Consider the following 17,996-nt stretch of genomic DNA (forward strand, 5'->3'; position numbering starts at 1 on the left):
ACAATAAAAATTTGTTAAGAAGAAATAATTAGTAAATATATAAACAAATACATTTTAATATTATCTTCAAAGATTAATCTAAATTTTATTTTCTATAAATTAATGTATAATTATTTTATCTTTTCATCTAGTTTGTATAATAATAGTAGTATTAAAATATTTTAAATTACAATCGTAAATCGAATCTTTCCATATTTTAATATATAAGGGTCAAATTAAATACAAAGTGGTATACTTACTGTAATATTGTAAATAATTTTACAGCTATCTGATAATTTTCAATTACTAGAAAAAATAATATTAATTAAAAACATTACATTACTTCATTATAAAATAAAAAATTAATTTTTTAAATATACTATAAACTAATAATAAAATTGTAATCCCATTTTATATTTCGGATTATTTTTGATAAAGTTAGCTATATTTGCCACGAACACGCAGAATCCGTTTCGTCAAATAAATTGCATACAATGATATAAAAGTTGAAATGGCGCATTTGAGGTTATACCTCATAAAGTAGTAGTATATTTTGGAGTTTCTACCGCAATTTTACATTTTGTAGCATGCGTTTTTCATTTGGAGTTTCCCAGAAAATGAAGGAAGCTCAAAAAATCTAGATTAATTATACAAATAAAAATTTTTTTGTAATGTGAATAATCTTGTATAACAATACTTCGTATAATATATATAAAAAAAATTAATAGTAACAATAGCCTCTTAATATACGTCTTTAAAGCTACTTTTAAGATTTAGAGGTTCGTACACTGAAGGTTAAGTACGAATTATAATAAGTAACGCACGAAAAAAGAAAAAATATATAATTGATAAAAAAGAGGATATAGGTGATGTGTTTTAATAGATATTTAGCCACGTGAAGTAAAATGAAGCGACGGCAAAGAAAGACAGTGCTTAATATTAACGGTGAGTCTGACTCACCAAGGAGACGCTGGCCGACTGAACGTAAGTTTTGAAGATTTAATCGATAAAATTATACTAGACTGTTTAAAATCAATTTGTCGTGCTTTAGAAATGACTAATTTATAAATATTTTAGTTTCTTAAGATAAAATATAAAACTTATATATATCGTATAGGTCAATCTCAAAATGGATCACCAAGTAATCCTTTGGCAAATTTTTTGGGACATTACAATTCAGACAGTGAAGCCGAGGACGATACTAGACCAAGATCACATATGCTCAACGATCAAGTTAATGACTTTCTCAAGGTATTAACATTTATCAAACTTAAAACATTTCACTATTAAATGAATATATCCAATTTTAATTTTTATAGGAAATACAATCGATTGCCCCTGAAGTATTAAATAAAGACAATCGAAATCGTACAATTGCTCATTCGTCTTCATGTACGTTATTAAAATTTATAAGAACTAATCTTACAATATTATTTAATAATAATAAATAATGGTATATTGAAAAATAATTAAAAGATGGTTTTCTTTCATAGATTGATATCCATACTATTGGCATACAGAAACTAATCAGGTTACTTGGGAAAAGCCAGATGAATTAAAATTGTTTCATGAAAAATGCCAACAGGAAACTATTGTATCTCATAGTTCACACATTCCACAGTGGTCAAATATTTCTACAAATAAATGTATGTTTGAAAATATTCCATTCATCAAAAAATTTTCATAAATACAAAATTCTGATATTATTGAGAATATATGAGTCAAGAATGTTTCAAAATGTCTAAACTAATTTTTAAAAATTAATTTTTATTTGAAGTTTATATTAAGCCTCAAATTTAAAAAATTTCCTTAATAATTAAATATATAAAAATTAAATTAAAAATTGGTTTACTTTATAGCTTTAAATCACTTTCTAATTAAATGAAAGTAATTTACATTTTGTTTTTTAGTTTCACAATCACAAAGCAATATTCCAGAAGGTATGATACCAAAAGAAGTTGTTGTTAGAAATCGAAATCGACAAGCTGGTATTCTAAATAAACCTGAAAAATTACCTATCAAAACAAATAGTTGTAGATCTCCAGGATTTAAAAAAGATGACAGCTCTGATGATGGGTAAATCTATTATCTATATAAAATTATATCAATTACGTATGTTAAATTATAATATTAATTTATCAATTGCATGCATATTATACTGCCACTTTATGTAGCAGTATTTTTTTATTATAATAATGATTAATAATTAAAAGATTTATGCTAATAATTATGATAGAAAATTAAATAAACCAGAGCTTTTCAATTAATTTTTTTTTTTAACTTCAATTGCTATCAATAATGATAAAACGTAAATTATTCATTATCTCAAAGGAATAAACTATTTTACTTTTATAACTATATACGTTTTATATATTTTAGGTTATATATCTCATAAACTAATTTATTAATTAAAAAAAATTAGTTCTTTTCATAAAAATATTAAATATTAAAGTATTATGTCTATGTATATATAAAATAAGTTCAAAAGGAATTAATAAATAATTATTTAAATTTTGTTTAATTGATAATTCTTTATCTTTCAAATATATGAAATATATTAAATTAATAAATTGGAAGTTTTTTATTTTTTAGCAATCAAACAGTATTTATTAATAAAATTTAATTTGCACACTAATAATAAATAATGTTCTAAAATTTTTAATTATAAACTCTTATTATGTGATATCCTAAAAAATAAATAATTGTATAAATTTGAAGTACATACCTATTTCCATAAAGTTTTAATAATATTGCCAATATAGAATTTAACGATATAAATCATAAAAATGAATAACACATTATAACAAATTGTTTATATATTTGTATCTTAGAGTTCGAAAATTTTTCTTTCAAGGAAATTATATCTACTTTTAATAAAAGCCGTATTTATAAAAAAAGTTATTTCGATTTTTTCAGTAAAATTGAAATGATAACATCATTTGGCAACGACGAAAGTGATTCAGACGAAAGTGAGCACGAAGAGTTACTAAAGAAAGAACTATATTCTAAGAAAAATTCGCTTAAAGCTAGTCAAACTTCAAAGCCACCTGTGGAATTATCATCAAAAGTTCCAGAATCAAATGACACTAAAACACAATTAGGGTCAAGTCTCTCAACGGTGCAATATGGGCCACAAAACAAAGAAAAACCTATTGAGAAGGTAACACAGGTATGTTATTATTTTGATGTGGATTATTATCTTTTTCATGATTTGTAAAATCGATTGTAAAACATCACATAACTTTAAGAAATCTGACTACGTCAGACGATAACACAAATATGCAATTGCAAATTTAGAACTTGCCAACATGTTGTTTTATTTTATATCAGTTTTTAGATAAAAATGATAGAAGATAAAGCTCTTTGATTATTTGTAAATGTTAATATGATATAATTAATATCCAATTGTTTATAATTCATCTATGTAAAAAATATTGTAAGGTGTACCATTAGAATATATTTTGTTCAGTATTGAAGTAACACCATTATTTTGCTGGTTTAGTGATAAAAAAAAACGGAATAATGCTCAATCACAAAATTCATTAATATAGAAATTTAAATATAGATATTTCTATAAGTGATTTCTCATGTTTTACATAATGCTTTTTCTAATGATAATAAAATGATATATTGCAAATACATACTCAATAAAAAAGGGGATTAATATAACTTTCAAATTGTCTAACTTTGAAATTTTGTATATTTCTGTTCCATGATTTTAAATGGTTGCCTTCACAATTGTTTCATAAATAATGAATTAGATTATATTTTAAACTAATGAACTTCATTTAAAGCAATATATGATTTACATTATATAATTAATTTATTTATTTAGCTAAGAAATCGATAGATTGTTTGCATTATTTTTTTTTTTTTTTCATTTCTTTTGAGAGTTTGCAGAGTTTTAAATCAAGGATTTAAATAGAAATAATAATCTTCGGTACACATTCGTATTGTGTTAATACACATTACCCCACTTAGATCGATTCCCATTTATGAGTTAGAATTTTATTAATTTTATCACATTGCCTTAGAGTTATACTTGAAAATATGCACGCCACAAATTTTATCGAATTATTAATTTTTATACAGGAATCGTAATTAATTTAAGTACTTCATCATGGAATAATGCTATTTTAGTCATTTAAAATTAAATCTACTTTTATAACTATTCCATAAAAATAATAACAAAAGAAAAAATAAATCTATGTACATAATTATTACCGATAATTTGTCATTTAATCTTTAAATACTTTTTCATAAATTTATGAAAATGACATTAAAAGAAAAGTCTTATAAAAAATGATGTATAAAATGAAGTACATTAATATACATAAAAACTCTGTGTATATTTCGGTATTATGGTTGTATTGAATATAGTTTTACATTAATTTGTAGCTTATTTTATTAAAGATCTAATTTCTGTCTCAATACGGGTACAAATAGTAACTCAGAAGATTATCAAAAATAGATTTTTTATAAATTGAATCAATTTATTTAAAAAATTCTTTAAAAATTACCGATTCGTTTTTATAGTCATCTAAAACATGGGCAGTTTTTTCTTTATAAATACCACAATTTGTTTTTAAATAAACAAATAAACTCTATTAAGGAATTATATTTTGAACCTTTTAGAAGTTAGCAACTTGTCAATTTTTTTTTAAATATTTTTTTTTTATTTTTCAAATTTTTCATTAAATATTTTGTTCTTAATATAGGATCTTTCTTACCAATCAATATACATATGTTGATTATAAACGTACCATATTTTCAATGCATTCGTAGACCATAGTATCAAGCAAATTAGTAGTGACCAATGCAGCTATTGTCGAGGACGACATTCTGACGCGAATGAAACTCGTAGAGTATGTCGGAAGTAAGCCCTCGAGCCCTGAAAATGTCGATGAAGAAAAGCGGAATGTGGCCGATGCTGATACTGGGTCTGATTGCACGAAAGAACTTAAACTGTCGCTCGTGCCAGGCTATGAGGATGACTCAGAAGGCGAGGAGGAAGCGATCAATACAAACCGCAAGCCGCTTTTTCCTATTGCTCAGACGACCGGAGTCGAGCTCAAGCAAATCGAAACTAGCTCCGGCAGTACTAGGATATACGAGTACCTAGACACGGATGAAATTGGTTCCGATGAGAAGCACGAAGAAGACGAAGTTAAAATCGAGGATAATACAGAAGAACGATCGGAGGAAAGTAAAAGTGAACTGGAGTACAAGGCCAATAAGTTTCTTGAGAGCATTGATGTTCCTAGCAAAGCTTTCCAAAGAAAAAAACGTATAGCTTTCGATGGTGAGTGATTAATAATATTAAAATCTTGTATTTTAACCATTACTGCAAAGCCTTTGATTATGTTTAGTAAATCATCTTATAAATTTCAAATAAACCTTCATTATTTTATAGAATTCTTTATTTACTATATAAAGATAGATGAGTAGATAAAATTTTTATTCGCTTAAGACGTTTAATAACATTTAATTAATAAATTACTTATAGTAATTAATAAGTACAAAATACAATTAATGTAAAAACAATTGATTAAAAAAATCTCCTCTTTTAACTCTTCGAGTAAACATTAATAAAACTATTGATATAATTCATATGTAATAGTAAAATGTCAATAGTATAATCGGAATATTTTTATTAACTTTGTTATATTACAATTAAAAATATATTTTATAGAAAACCGTGATTAATAAAAAATACTTGACTAAGATCAATATTAGCATTAATTTAACCTTTATTTAGTTTATATTATTTCGTTATTTTACTCCTTATATTTTGCTTTTGACTAATTATGCAATGTTTCAATTATCTTTCGTTTAAGTAACGAACGATTATAACTTCTTTCCTATGTTGCAGTTGCTTTAAACAAGGGTAAACCAGTTCCGGAAAGTCAAGAGACATCCATCGGTAAGGATGAATCTCCACCTAGCGGTGAAGTCCCGGATCGTAGAACCATCGACGTAATCCAGGAAGATGTTGCCGACGATGCTTCGCTCGAAGCCGACTCTTGTGTCAAATCGGAAGTTGAGTCCAATAAGAAATTACCGGCAGTGATAGCTTTCGTCAGAGCATCATCCGAAGAGGATACCACCATCAAATCAGCAGAGAATGATGAACCCGAGCTGAAGATTCTTACCGAGCCTATCATTGAGAAGCTAAAATTTTTATCCGAGGGTAGCCCCGCTGCTTCGGCTGTTCAAGTCATGGCTATTCAAATAGAAGTACGTGTCTCTTAAAATATAGTTTCTAAGATATTGCAATGAACATGTTTTTACTCCTTTGTAATTTTCCATATTAAAAAAAATGATTCAACAAAAATCCATAAAATAAAAAATAGAAATGTTAATATTAACAAAAAAATATAATAATATAACAAAAAAAATTAATATTTTCTTATATTGTGGAACTATAATTGCTTATTTAGTAAAAGTGAATTTTTCAAGTATCAAGCTAATAAACTAAGCAATTTAGATTGAAAATCTAGATTATAGGAATACAAATGAGAATAAGATGTTCAAATTAAATTTATAAAAGAATTTTCAATCTTTCAAACCGATATATGTAAATAAAAAATTAATAAAATACTTGACTAATAAACACTTGATTAATAAAATAAAATATTGACATATTGCAGACGTTAGTAAGCGCTTGGGAATCCGGTGATCTTCAAGAGACATACTTGCGAAAGTGGCTAATTGGTACTGGTTGTGAGCTGACGAGACTTGAAAAAACGGCGGCACCTCCAGGATGGGAATGTCAGTGGGATAGGTACGGTATCCTACAGAAATGCTCTCTAAAAGCAAACTACTTGGGATTTATAATAAATAATTTAATTACCAATTTCAATTACTGATTTTTTACGTACTTTACCCGTCCAACTTTACGTTTATGTATTTAAGTCCATCAGACTCGTAGTTTTATATAGAACTTCTAGATATTTTATTCTTTCATCATTTTTCTCTTTCTCTTGTACTTCTCTTTACTCGTTTCATTATTGTTGTTTTTTTATTGCACTATCCAATAGCAATAGAAAAATTTTGTGATAATTTGTTTAAAAAATATGAACAATAGTGTAGAAAAGGTGATGATTGTTTAACATTTTTAAAGAAAGGTATTGTAATTTATTCATCTGATTATTATATTCGCTTATTAATTTTCATTTTTGTAAGCTTTTTAATTCCTTGTATGCATGTTATTAGTAAACTACTAGTTTAGTAATATAAAATGTTAATTTTATAAAAATTTATCCATATTACTGAAAAAAGGAATAAATCTACTACGCGTATATTGACTAGATTTTTGCAATAAAAATGCATCATTGCAATTTTGTAATGATTATTATAAGGAATGCACAGTTATTCATAATTTTTAAATCAACTACGTTGCTTACTTTTTTTTATCATAGAAAACTTTCTGTTGCTTTAATACTCTTACTCGCGCTTACTATAATTCTGTTGATTATCTATTACACGAAAAGGAAGATAGAGCAATTTTTGTCTCTTCTCCTGTAAACCCAAAAGGAAAATGAAGACCTTTCTGCGTGAAAAAGTGTATGTACACGAAAAACTTCAACGGCGACTGTAAATAAAGGGAAGCACAAGCGAATTTATAAAATTGTATATTTAGCAGGATAAGTACAAAAACATGTGACAAACGAAACCAAAGAACCGTAAGTGATTTTCGTGATTTATAATTTATCTTGGTTGTTATAGGTTCCTTGATACGCGGAAGGTGACAAGTCATCCAGTAACAAAATATTTTATACCAATAAAAACAACACCGTGTAAAAGACAATGCTTAATTCCTCCCCCTTTTTTTTTATATGGAAACTTGCAAAATATTCTGTTTATTGTTCATCAAAAGGAATATTAATTTTAATGACTATATAACATTATAAAATTAATCAGTGTTTACATTTTAGATAGAATTTCCATTCTTTTGTACATCATATGTAGAAATAAAAATATTCATACATAAATTGCATTCATACAAATGAAATTACTGATTTTACGAAAAGTACACTTTACTTAATTATCAATAATTTTCCATTGTGTTCATTTTTAAACTCAAATTAACGTATTTATAAATTTTTATACATTAACAATATAATCGCATAGCATGATAATGTTTATTAATTATAATTTGAAAAACAACATTATATTATAAGCATTAATAATATAATGCTACTTTTATACTTATTTTTCATATTCAATACTAATATTTGATATGTATAAGCATTTTATAACTACGATGGATTAAATTATATGGTTTTTTTTACAAAATGTAATAATAAATAAATATTAACATATTTTCGATTTTTTAAAGTATCGAATAAATTTTTATTTATATTAATTTCATGTACTGATAACATATAATAAAATCTAATGCACAGCAAAATATAATGCAGTTTGCTATATATTAACTAACCTTTTTACATCATCTTTACGAAATAAGGCGTAACAATCAGTGTCCTGTGAAGAAAGTTAAGAAGTATGTTAATATAATTTTAAATAAACAAAGCAACACGTGAAGGAAATCCAGGATAAAAGAAGTCAAACAGACGAATTTCGAAATTCTTTCTGACTATTAGTTCAGAGAAATGTTGTGAAATCAAAGAGGTTTATTTCCCTTAAAAACAATCAATTAAATATCTCTTTGCAGGAAGATCCGAAGACTTTGAAAACAGGTAGGGGTACAAAAATGGTTTACGATTTAAGACATATTGTACCAAAAAATTATTATTTATAACGCACTATACATATATCAAGTTAAATTAAAAGAGAAATTGCATCTTTCATCGATATTACCATACTATTATTAGATACATACAAGTTCAAACCACAACTATGTTATTAAAAAAAAAAGATAAGAAAAGAATAGAACTTGTCTCCTATTATCACGATTTGTTCTCATGCGGCTCCGTTTTGTTTGTTGGATGTCGGGTGCATTATAGGTCGCATAAACGTTACTATTATCGGAACTCGTCGACAGGCGATGCTCAGTGGACGTACCCGGAGACTGACATCGTTGGCGGCACCGAGGAAATGGAACTTTGTACAACACCACCACCACCTGAACAAGAGGATACGCCCATTATTGGTGAGTCATAATTTTGACATTGAAAAAAAAAATCTGTAAGATGCACTAGACGTATAAACTAATTTTATTTAGAAATTTAAATCTTCTTGCTTGAACTTAATTTATTAAAAATTGAAAAATTGGTTTATGATTATCATCATTTATATAATTGACTTTTATTATGAGATTTCTTATTTATTTAATTTTAATTTGATACATATAGCATATCAAATTTCGATAGTAATACTCCATTCATTTCAATCGGGTTGAAGGAATTGAAAATAATAACATTGTTTAGTTATAAATTTCATGAAAACTAAGAACATACTTTTTATATGAGTATTTGCAATATTTCATAATTTAAGAAATACGCCAGTATTTAACATAGCTAATTTGTTGTCGTAATTAATAAAATATTTCTTCTTTTGGATGCTTTTTCTAAAGCGCAGTTAAATAAAAAGCTTTCTCGGAAGTTCTTTCCAAGAGTACAGTTACAGAGTGTTTGTGCTTGCAGAGATGAGCGAACAAGCGGCGACAATCAACGCAGAAACAACGAGCAAAGAAAAGAGTGCGACTAACGAATTAAAGCAGCAGCCACAGGGGGAGTCGATGCCTCTACCACCCCCACCGACGATCTCGAGTCCAAGTCCACCACCGCCACCACATATTTTCGATGATGAACAGAAACACGCCAAAAAGCGAAAATGCAGTTCCGAGGAAGGCGCCTTGGACATAAAGGAAGGTGCGGAAGCTGTTTTCTTTTTTTCCTTTATAGCACTTATGTAGTGTACATTTCTAAGTGCATCATTTTCTTGAAAGTTCTGGGAATGCAAACGTTCCAGGCAAGTCTCGAACCAATTTGAGAACAATAAACTTTTTGGAACACGATTAACTTTGAAATATAATTGCTTTAATTTTAGGCATACTGTAACGTAATAACTTGTATACCAAAATATGAAGGTAAAAAGAATTGGCTTTCACGATTGCATATGGACAAATGCATCTATCGTGCGATAAAATTGTCTTTCCATTGTGAACACACTTAATACGTGTAAATTAAATAAACAATAGTCTATTATTATTGCATAAACTTATTTGTATGTAAACATATAGGAAGCGTATAGGATTTGTTATAGGACTTTTGACTTTAACGATTCAGATATTCATATTTATTTACGAAATATCTTTAATTTTTTCAGAAGAAACAAAGGATGAGAAGTCAAGAGTGGAGCCACTACCGCCTGGTGTTGATCCGCCCGAAATCGCGTATACGCTTCCGGCGTCGGCCCTTGAGGCTGGTGTCCTTTATGGAGCCCAGCAGACGAATCCAATTTATGCGGCGACCCTAGCTGGTGCCGGCATACCCATACTTTCGCATCACCATACGGCTCTCATGCAAAGCCAACTCATGCATTACAATCCAGCTTATCATCAACATCTTCACAATGTGCGTGGTGGCATTTAACTTTGTTCACTGAATTTATCACTTTTAAAATTTTTTTAAACCATATATAGACAAAGGAAATACTTACTGTATCCTTTAATATTTAAGCATTACAACTTTATATCTTAGGAGCTCATATTCATTCCACTTAATACTTTCAATTTATATCTTTCTGAAATCAGCCTGAATATCTTGATAATATAATTTTTCATTTATTTTCAATTTCAGCAAGCCTTAGTAGCAGCACGTCTTTCTGGTCAAGAAGCGGTGCAGTTTATGGTGGCCGAATACGCTAGAGTATATGATAACAACCAAGTAATTGCAAAACCACCAATAAAAGTGCCCCATGAGTCATCTTTAGGTTCGGCTATAAATTCCTTTTATAGCGATATAGCGTCAATTGAACAAAAATCGACAGCCGACATTGAAAAAGAAAAGGTTGAATTACGGTTAGTTGAGTCAATACCTTCGCCAATAGCACAAATACCCGCTTTGGAAACAGAGTCAAACACAGTTGAAGCGATAAAAGAAAAAAAAAAGAAAAAGGTAATTATTAAAAAAAATTTCTTATATTTCTGTTTGATGAAATTAAAAGAATGTTTTTAATGTACGATTTCAATTATAATAAAGTACATCAAAATAATTTTTAAATGTTTCACTTAATTCTGTTTTAGTTAAAAACTGGAATTGGCAAGAAGCAAAAGGAAATGTCTAGTATGGTTGCAAAATGGCAGAGGGCTCAAAAAAACTATAAAGATGGTCATTAAATTATAAGGTCCTGCATTAATTAGATATCCAATTTTATGGACAATTGACATGTATATACAAGTACAAATTAATGTAATTCGAATATTTTGTATTTGCGTGTAATGATGTATTATAAACACTTAATTAGGTATGTCAACTTGTACAGCACACTAGTGTCACAATGAGATGCTTATAATATATACAAGAAAAATAAATTTATGTATAAAAGAAAATTTTAATGATTTACTTAGAAAAAAAAACTTAATTAAAATATACGAATACAATATATTTGAACTTTGATTAAAATTTATGTAATTTATATCTTTATAATAGCTTAATTAGTTAATTTTTATAATATTAACTGTTTATAAAATAAACAAAGTTGTTTTTTTTTAAAGTATTTATTGAATAATTATTATTAACATACAAAATCAAGCTACAAGAGCACTGGCAGTTGAGCTTTCATATTTCCAATTTGGTGGTAGAGAACCTTTAGTTTTGTAATATCGTCCAAGCCTGTGAATTCTTGATTCAACCAAAATCAAACGAAATTTACTGTCTTTATCTTTACGATTTCGTTCTAAATGCTTGCGAATAGCAACTGCCTTTTTAATTAAATAGTACAAATCTTCAGGTAGATCTGGAGCTAATCCCATACTCTTGACAATTCTTAAAATTTTGTTTCCAGTGCGAAAACGAACTTGTGCTACTCCATGAGAGTCACGAAGAATAACACCTAAATTGAATAAGATAAAAGTATATATTCAATAATTGGTTAAAAATCCAAAATTCAAGCTAATTATTTACTTTTCAAAAATATACTTTACATTGAATTTTATGTTGATTAAATGTAAAGGGTAAAAGAACTTGATAAATTTTTTCTTTTTCTCTTAATGTTTCAACATTAAATAAAGAATAACAGAATGAAATATATTAATATATATTACAATGATTCTTTAATTATTATGTATTTTGAATACCTATAATTACTTTAGAAATGTTATTCTAAAATAACCTCAAACATCAAACATTTTAGTTTTGCAAGCATTTAGGAAGAGGAGAAACTAAATAAAGTTAAATCTCAGCTGGTAACTTGCAATTATTTTAATATAAATGTAGCAAAAAAATTACCAATTTGTGATGGAGTATGACCCTTTTTGGCTAGTTTAAATATCAATTCTTTGCAATCTTCTGGTGTAAGTTTCAACCAGGTTGGTACACTTCTTCTATATGGAAGAGCTGACTGGGATATACCCTTACTAAAATAATAAATTCATCTATAATTCGTTATAATAATTATTACATTTTCTTAATATGTGTTCTCGTATTTTACAAAGCATTCGATAAAAAATTATCGTAATTATGGTTAAATTGTAGAAAGCATGATCAAAAATCACGTTTCGATGTGAGGTTAAAAAAAGTATGAAGTAAAAATTTCGCGTTCATCCAATAATTATCAAAAACCAGAACAGGTGAAAGAAAAATAAATCTAATTTTTGAATTAAAAAAACTATACTCTCTAATACAGATAAAATAAACAGAATTTTTCTTACCCAGGAGCGTGCATACGACCCATGACTGCAGATTTCTTAAACCAGAAGAACTCAACAAAGACATGGCGTCACTCGATGTCTCGAACCTAAACTGTGCCTTCCTTTCTAATTGTCAAGTTGTGTTTCATTTTTCGATTAATCGAACATCACATTTTCAATTTATGGCTTCCTGTTACAAAATATAATTACTTTTTTTTTAATAATTATTCGAAGAAATACTCCAAATAATAAATTTTTGTAATTAGTACGATCAAAGAAAATAATTACCTTTAAAATATTTTAAAATGTTTGAATTTTTTTTTATTTCATTTGAAAAATTATTATAAATTTCTACAAAAATTATGATTAAAAAAAAATTAAATAATTTCTAATAGAAAGTAAATAAACATTATTCATTTAATTATATTAACATTTGTAATATAAATATTTTTCATTTTTATTACACTTGAGCCTATTATTTCAAATAATTAAAGAAATATTTTTAGAATTATTCACAAAATTACTTACTATTAATTTACTTTTTAAATGCAAATATTTTCTCTAATCGATGTTCTCTTGTCTAATTAAATAATTACCAGTTTTACATTTTGCGAATGAGGAAATAGTACATTTTATAAAATATCAACATTTTATGATAAAATTCTTAAGTAGAAATAATATTTGAATCAGTTAATTAAAAATTATATTAAAAAAGTAATTAAAGACTCAATTTGGCACATGTAAATTGGGTATACCATACGTAAGTAATTTATAATTAATATACTACTTATTATAAATTATTTCAAATTTCTTAATTAATAATTGATAAACATATAATATTATTAAAAAAAAATATGTTTCGTCGTTGGAAAACAATTTTTTTTATTACATTTAGACGAATGAAAATATAAACAAAATTATCACCAATTGCTAATTAATAAAAATCAGCTATTAAACAGTATTCAACAATAATTTCAGCTTCATTTGTTAATTATCACTTAAACACTCCCGCTCAATAAAATGTAAATTCATGGCGTAGTTAGGATTTTTTATATAAAAATTGCTATGCTTTACTATAAAAGCATACAATTCTCAATAAATTATCTTTAATTTAAAAAATGTTATCATTTAAACGTTTGTATTATGTATACAATTTTTCGATAATTCGGCAATATTCGAAATTCTAAACACAGATTTCTGTTTTTACCAAGCAGATTAAGCGCCGGAAACCATCTTAAAAATCATCTAGAGACAAAAATAAAAATATTAATAAATTTTTCTGATTTTAATCGATATAATTTTATTCTTTTGGTGCCATGCATGGATATTATAAAAAAAGTATTAAGAATCACTGGTTTATAATCAAACCTAAATAATAGAAAATCATCGAAAAATTAAAATAAAATTATAATCTTCCTTTATAAAACATTGTATAAATTCGGAATAAAATCAAAGATAGCAAGAGACGAGCGAGGGCCATAATACATTTTAATGTCCTGTCATATTCTCGTAACTGCACCGTCACTAATTGAAACTTATTGATCTCTAGGAATTTACGAATTTTTTTCAATATTAAATTTCTCCATTAAAACTGTTACATTAAAGTAGCCATCATTAATATACCATTACGAAACCAATAATTTGCTCATACTATTATTGTTCACAAATCGGTAAGTCAGCAGTCATTAACGGTCAGTTTACCGAGGTCACTTAACCCCAATCACATGGCGCTTAAGCTAAGGAACAAGCGACACGATCGGGTTGGCCAACGAGCGGCTGTGGAAGGAGAGAGGTTAAAATTTTATGAAATATCGCAACGTCGCAATTGGCGTCTTGCGGCGACGCGGTCGTGTGTGTGCATTGTGCACGTAGGACTAAGGTATGAGTCCGAGAGGTATGGTAGAGTCGTGTCTCCCCAAGATGTCGGCGGTTTCGCGATAGGGGGGTCAATCCACACGGACGAGACGTTTAACAGCGCGTCACGGAGTGAGCCTTTCACCATCGCGAAAGTGCACACCAGGATATTGTGGCTTTTTCGGGTTTCCCCCCGACATCAGATTAATTAATGAGGTAGGAATTATGCTACACTTGCAGATTTTCGCGCACGTCTGTACTTCCTAGTTGTCCTGAATGCTTGTGTAAATCTGTGCGTTCGTATATTTATATGCATATATGTAATATGTGTGTACCAATATATTTAAAAAATGCGTGTATATGCAGATGCGTGCGCGATTTCTCCGGTTTGCTTCGACAGAGCCGTGTTGTCTTATTAAATTCTTTCGTGGCTAATATATTTTACGTTTAGTATTTCATTTTATTCTTGTTTTAGGAAAGAAAATTCGAGGTGAAATAAAAAGCGCGCGCCTGCAAAGGGGACGCTATACGCGGGGTGTGTATGCAAAGTTATCCTTTTCTCGCATTCTTTTTTTTCTTTCTCTCTCTCTCTCTCTCTCTCTCTCTCTCTCCTTTCTTCCTCTCTCTCTTATTCGAGCTTTTCATGTTGATTTTTAAAGTTGCTAGGAATGTGACACGATCTCAGGTAGTGACACTTGGTAAATATAAAATATTGTCAGCTCCCAAAGGATGATGGCATGGGAATGTAATGGAAGCTTCATGTATCCAAAGAGAATGGAATCATGAGAGTATTTAGAAACAAATGGTTCTTATTGCTATAAAAATTTTAAAACTATTTTATTAGCAGCATTGGCAACAATAATTAATGAATCTTATACTTTTAATTTCTAAAATCTTGCATTTATAATTTATATTTGAAACATCTTATTGTAGTAATTTTAATCAATGATAAATTTTTTTTTCTTCATCAATACGTCATATCAAATTAAATAACTGCTTCTTAGTATTGAATCAATGTTTATAGTATATAAAATCAATGTAAATTTCATATGAAAATATATATTATAATTCTAAATTATTGATATTTATATTGAAATATAAAATATAGAACTTGTCAGGTCTTGTAATTTTTTTGAATATAAAATTAATTGTATAATCATTGTGATAATATAGTTCAAAATACAAATAGAAGCTATAAATAATTTTTTTCATTTGGTAATTTATATGAAAATATACAGTTTCAATAGAAAGATATAATTAAAATTTTAATTTCCAGTAATAGAAGTAATGATGCAGTGGAAATAAAACTTTAAAAATTCTATTATGTCAAGCGACAGTGAAAGATTACCTAAGCCTACCAATCGGCATAGGATGATTATATCTGATAGTGATAATAGTGAAGATATATTTGTCAATACAAATCGTCGAAAAAGAAGAATTTGTGTAAGTTAAAAAATTATCTATTTCATTGAAAACTATACTTTTAAATTTATTATGGTGCCATTTTTTATTTATATTACAATATTCATTCTAAACAAAATTTTTTTGATACAGAGAGTAATAAGTGAAGACGATAGTAATGATGATGATAGTGATATTCCTTTACATTCTGTACAGAAGAGGAAAACCCATGTATGATTTTGAAATTTCTTTTCATTTCATTTCAAAATTTATTCTATTTACAGTGCTTAGTTATAATTTATTTATGCATTTCATTTTTTAGAAATTAAATAGTGAAGAATTGAGTTATGATAATAGTTCATTCAATAATGAAGTTAGAAGTAATTTTGGTAAGTAATTAAAAGAATTGTGCTCTTAAAATATTTTGTCCTTACTTTAACACTTATAAAAAATAATAGAATATATATGTATATACTATTGACAATTATGAATACAAATTTTATTTCTTAAACCTATATGACGTAAATAACAAAAAGGTTTAGTAGCTAATTAAGTTTTCCAAATTTAATAATTAATCCATGTTTTTTATTATACATATTTTTCAGAGGCAGGCAGTACTAGTGACGAATGGCAATCAGATTGGGAGAGTATGGAGGAGTCAGGTTTTGAAACGGTTAATAAAAATTCCAGCAATAAATGTAAAAAGACACCAAAAAAGTCTTTGGTAAAAGAACTTGTGACCTCATGTGATTCTGAAAATAGTGATGGAGAGTCAGAGAAGTGCCCAATTTGTTTGTTACCTTTTCGGAATCAAGAGGTGGCCAATCCTGCATCTTGTGAACACTGTTTTTGTTTGGATTGCATTATGGAGTGGAGCAAAAACGTTAATACCTGTCCTGTCGACCGTCAATCATTTTCAGTTATCAATGTTAGAAGCAAAATTGGAGGAAAGGTAAATTGAAATTTAGAATAAAAATAATTTTTATTCTAAAGAGTACACAACTTATTTTTGAATATTAAAATAATTTAAAAATCGTTTTTTATAATATTTAAAAATTGTATTCATTGAATAACTATAGTAAGTCACTTTAAATATATAGTTAGTAAAATTATAACCATCCTTTTTACTGTAAATAGTTTAATACAAGCCAAGCATTATTAATTATGTCTAAATTGTAATAACTAATTTATTATCATAATTCAGTATGTTAAACAGTAATTTAAATAGAATGTAACAATAATTAAGATTTGAATTTCTACTATATATTTTCTAATTATTCTTCCAAATTCCTATATCGTGTTCTCTAATCAAATTGTTCTTAAAATAAACCATCCAGACTAAATGTAAATAAATTTGAGTTTAATACTCCATTATAATTTATTTTTATAAAGCATTTGGAACATTTAGATTTTAATAATATTCATAATTATAATAAAGGTATCAATAAAGAAAATAATAAATTTAAAGGTTTGTCTTTAGAATATGAATTTATAAAATGACTATTTCGTAAACAACTTGAAGTAAGATTTTCTACACTAAATATTTTTAATACTATGATTATATTATATATGATGAAATATAAAAAGAAATTGATTGATATTTCAAGTAAATTATATAAACTTTAATAAATTGTAAATATATATGATTGTATATCGAATGTTTTCAAATATTAAATAATTTCGAAACTATAATATAATATAATATATAATTTTTTTAAGAACTAATAATATTTTTAAATTAATATAAATGCATATAGAATAAAAATAATAATTATATTAAGTTCCCATGAATAAATTATTTTATGTTAAATATTTTACAATAACTCATAAAAATTTTTTTGATTGCATAAAATTTTTGCTTAATAAAAAACTAGCAATTATGATAAAAAGTCATAAAAAACAAAAAAAACTAATAACAATTTTGGTTAAATGACAGATAAAGCTA

The 17,996-nt window shown here is 27.0% G+C and overlaps 3 protein-coding genes across 3 annotated transcripts in view; 2 read left to right on the top strand and 1 right to left on the bottom strand.

Annotated features, from left to right (window-relative positions):
• Window positions 1-434: 434 nt before the first annotated feature.
• Window positions 435-11,500, top strand: LOC105366296 (formin-binding protein 4). The gene is given in 14 exon segments (XM_011504700.1): window positions 435-963; window positions 1,097-1,230; window positions 1,299-1,371; window positions 1,473-1,625; window positions 1,890-2,055; window positions 2,896-3,148; window positions 4,765-5,281; window positions 5,852-6,216; window positions 6,630-6,763; window positions 8,949-9,094; window positions 9,588-9,815; window positions 10,273-10,520; window positions 10,746-11,063; window positions 11,192-11,500. Coding segments are annotated over 14 exon segments (2,907 nt in total). The 5' UTR covers window positions 435-884; the 3' UTR covers window positions 11,285-11,500.
• Window positions 11,501-11,650: 150 nt separating this feature from the next.
• On the bottom strand, window positions 11,651-12,895 carry RpS13 (ribosomal protein S13). Its single transcript, XM_011500405.1, has 3 exons — window positions 12,818-12,895; window positions 12,396-12,523; window positions 11,651-12,000 (listed from the first exon to the last, which is right to left on the bottom strand). The coding sequence occupies exons 1-3, from the start codon at window positions 12,838-12,840 to the stop codon at window positions 11,696-11,698; spliced, it is 456 nt and encodes a 151-aa protein (XP_011498707.1). The 5' UTR covers window positions 12,841-12,895; the 3' UTR covers window positions 11,651-11,695.
• A 1,750-nt stretch (window positions 12,896-14,645) lies between these two features.
• The window catches only part of PHRF1 (PHD and ring finger domains 1), a 30,650-nt gene continuing 27,299 nt past the window's right edge, over window positions 14,646-17,996 (top strand). Inside the window, exons 1-5 of the mRNA XM_011500417.1 lie at window positions 14,646-14,866; window positions 15,927-16,093; window positions 16,205-16,282; window positions 16,374-16,440; window positions 16,657-17,003. Coding sequence (XP_011498719.1) covers window positions 15,974-16,093; window positions 16,205-16,282; window positions 16,374-16,440; window positions 16,657-17,003 — 612 coding nt within the window. The 5' untranslated portion in view covers window positions 14,646-14,866; window positions 15,927-15,973. The remainder of the gene's footprint in view (window positions 14,867-15,926; window positions 16,094-16,204; window positions 16,283-16,373; window positions 16,441-16,656; window positions 17,004-17,996) is intronic.

This window comes from Ceratosolen solmsi, unplaced genomic scaffold (assembly GCF_000503995.2).
Source record: "Ceratosolen solmsi marchali unplaced genomic scaffold, CerSol_1.0 scaffold10, whole genome shotgun sequence".
Lineage (NCBI taxonomy): Eukaryota > Metazoa > Arthropoda > Insecta > Hymenoptera > Agaonidae > Ceratosolen > Ceratosolen solmsi.

Coding starts and splice junctions, on each gene's coding strand:
- RpS13 (XM_011500405.1), bottom strand. CDS start 12,840: ATGGGTCGTATGCACGCTCCTGG. Junction 12,524..12,817: donor GGTCGTATGCACGCTCCTGG/GTAAGAAAAATT, acceptor TTATTATTTTAG/TAAGGGTATATCCCAGTCAG. Junction 12,001..12,395: donor TCATACTCCATCACAAATTG/GTAATTTTTTTG, acceptor TATTCAATTTAG/GTGTTATTCTTCGTGACTCT.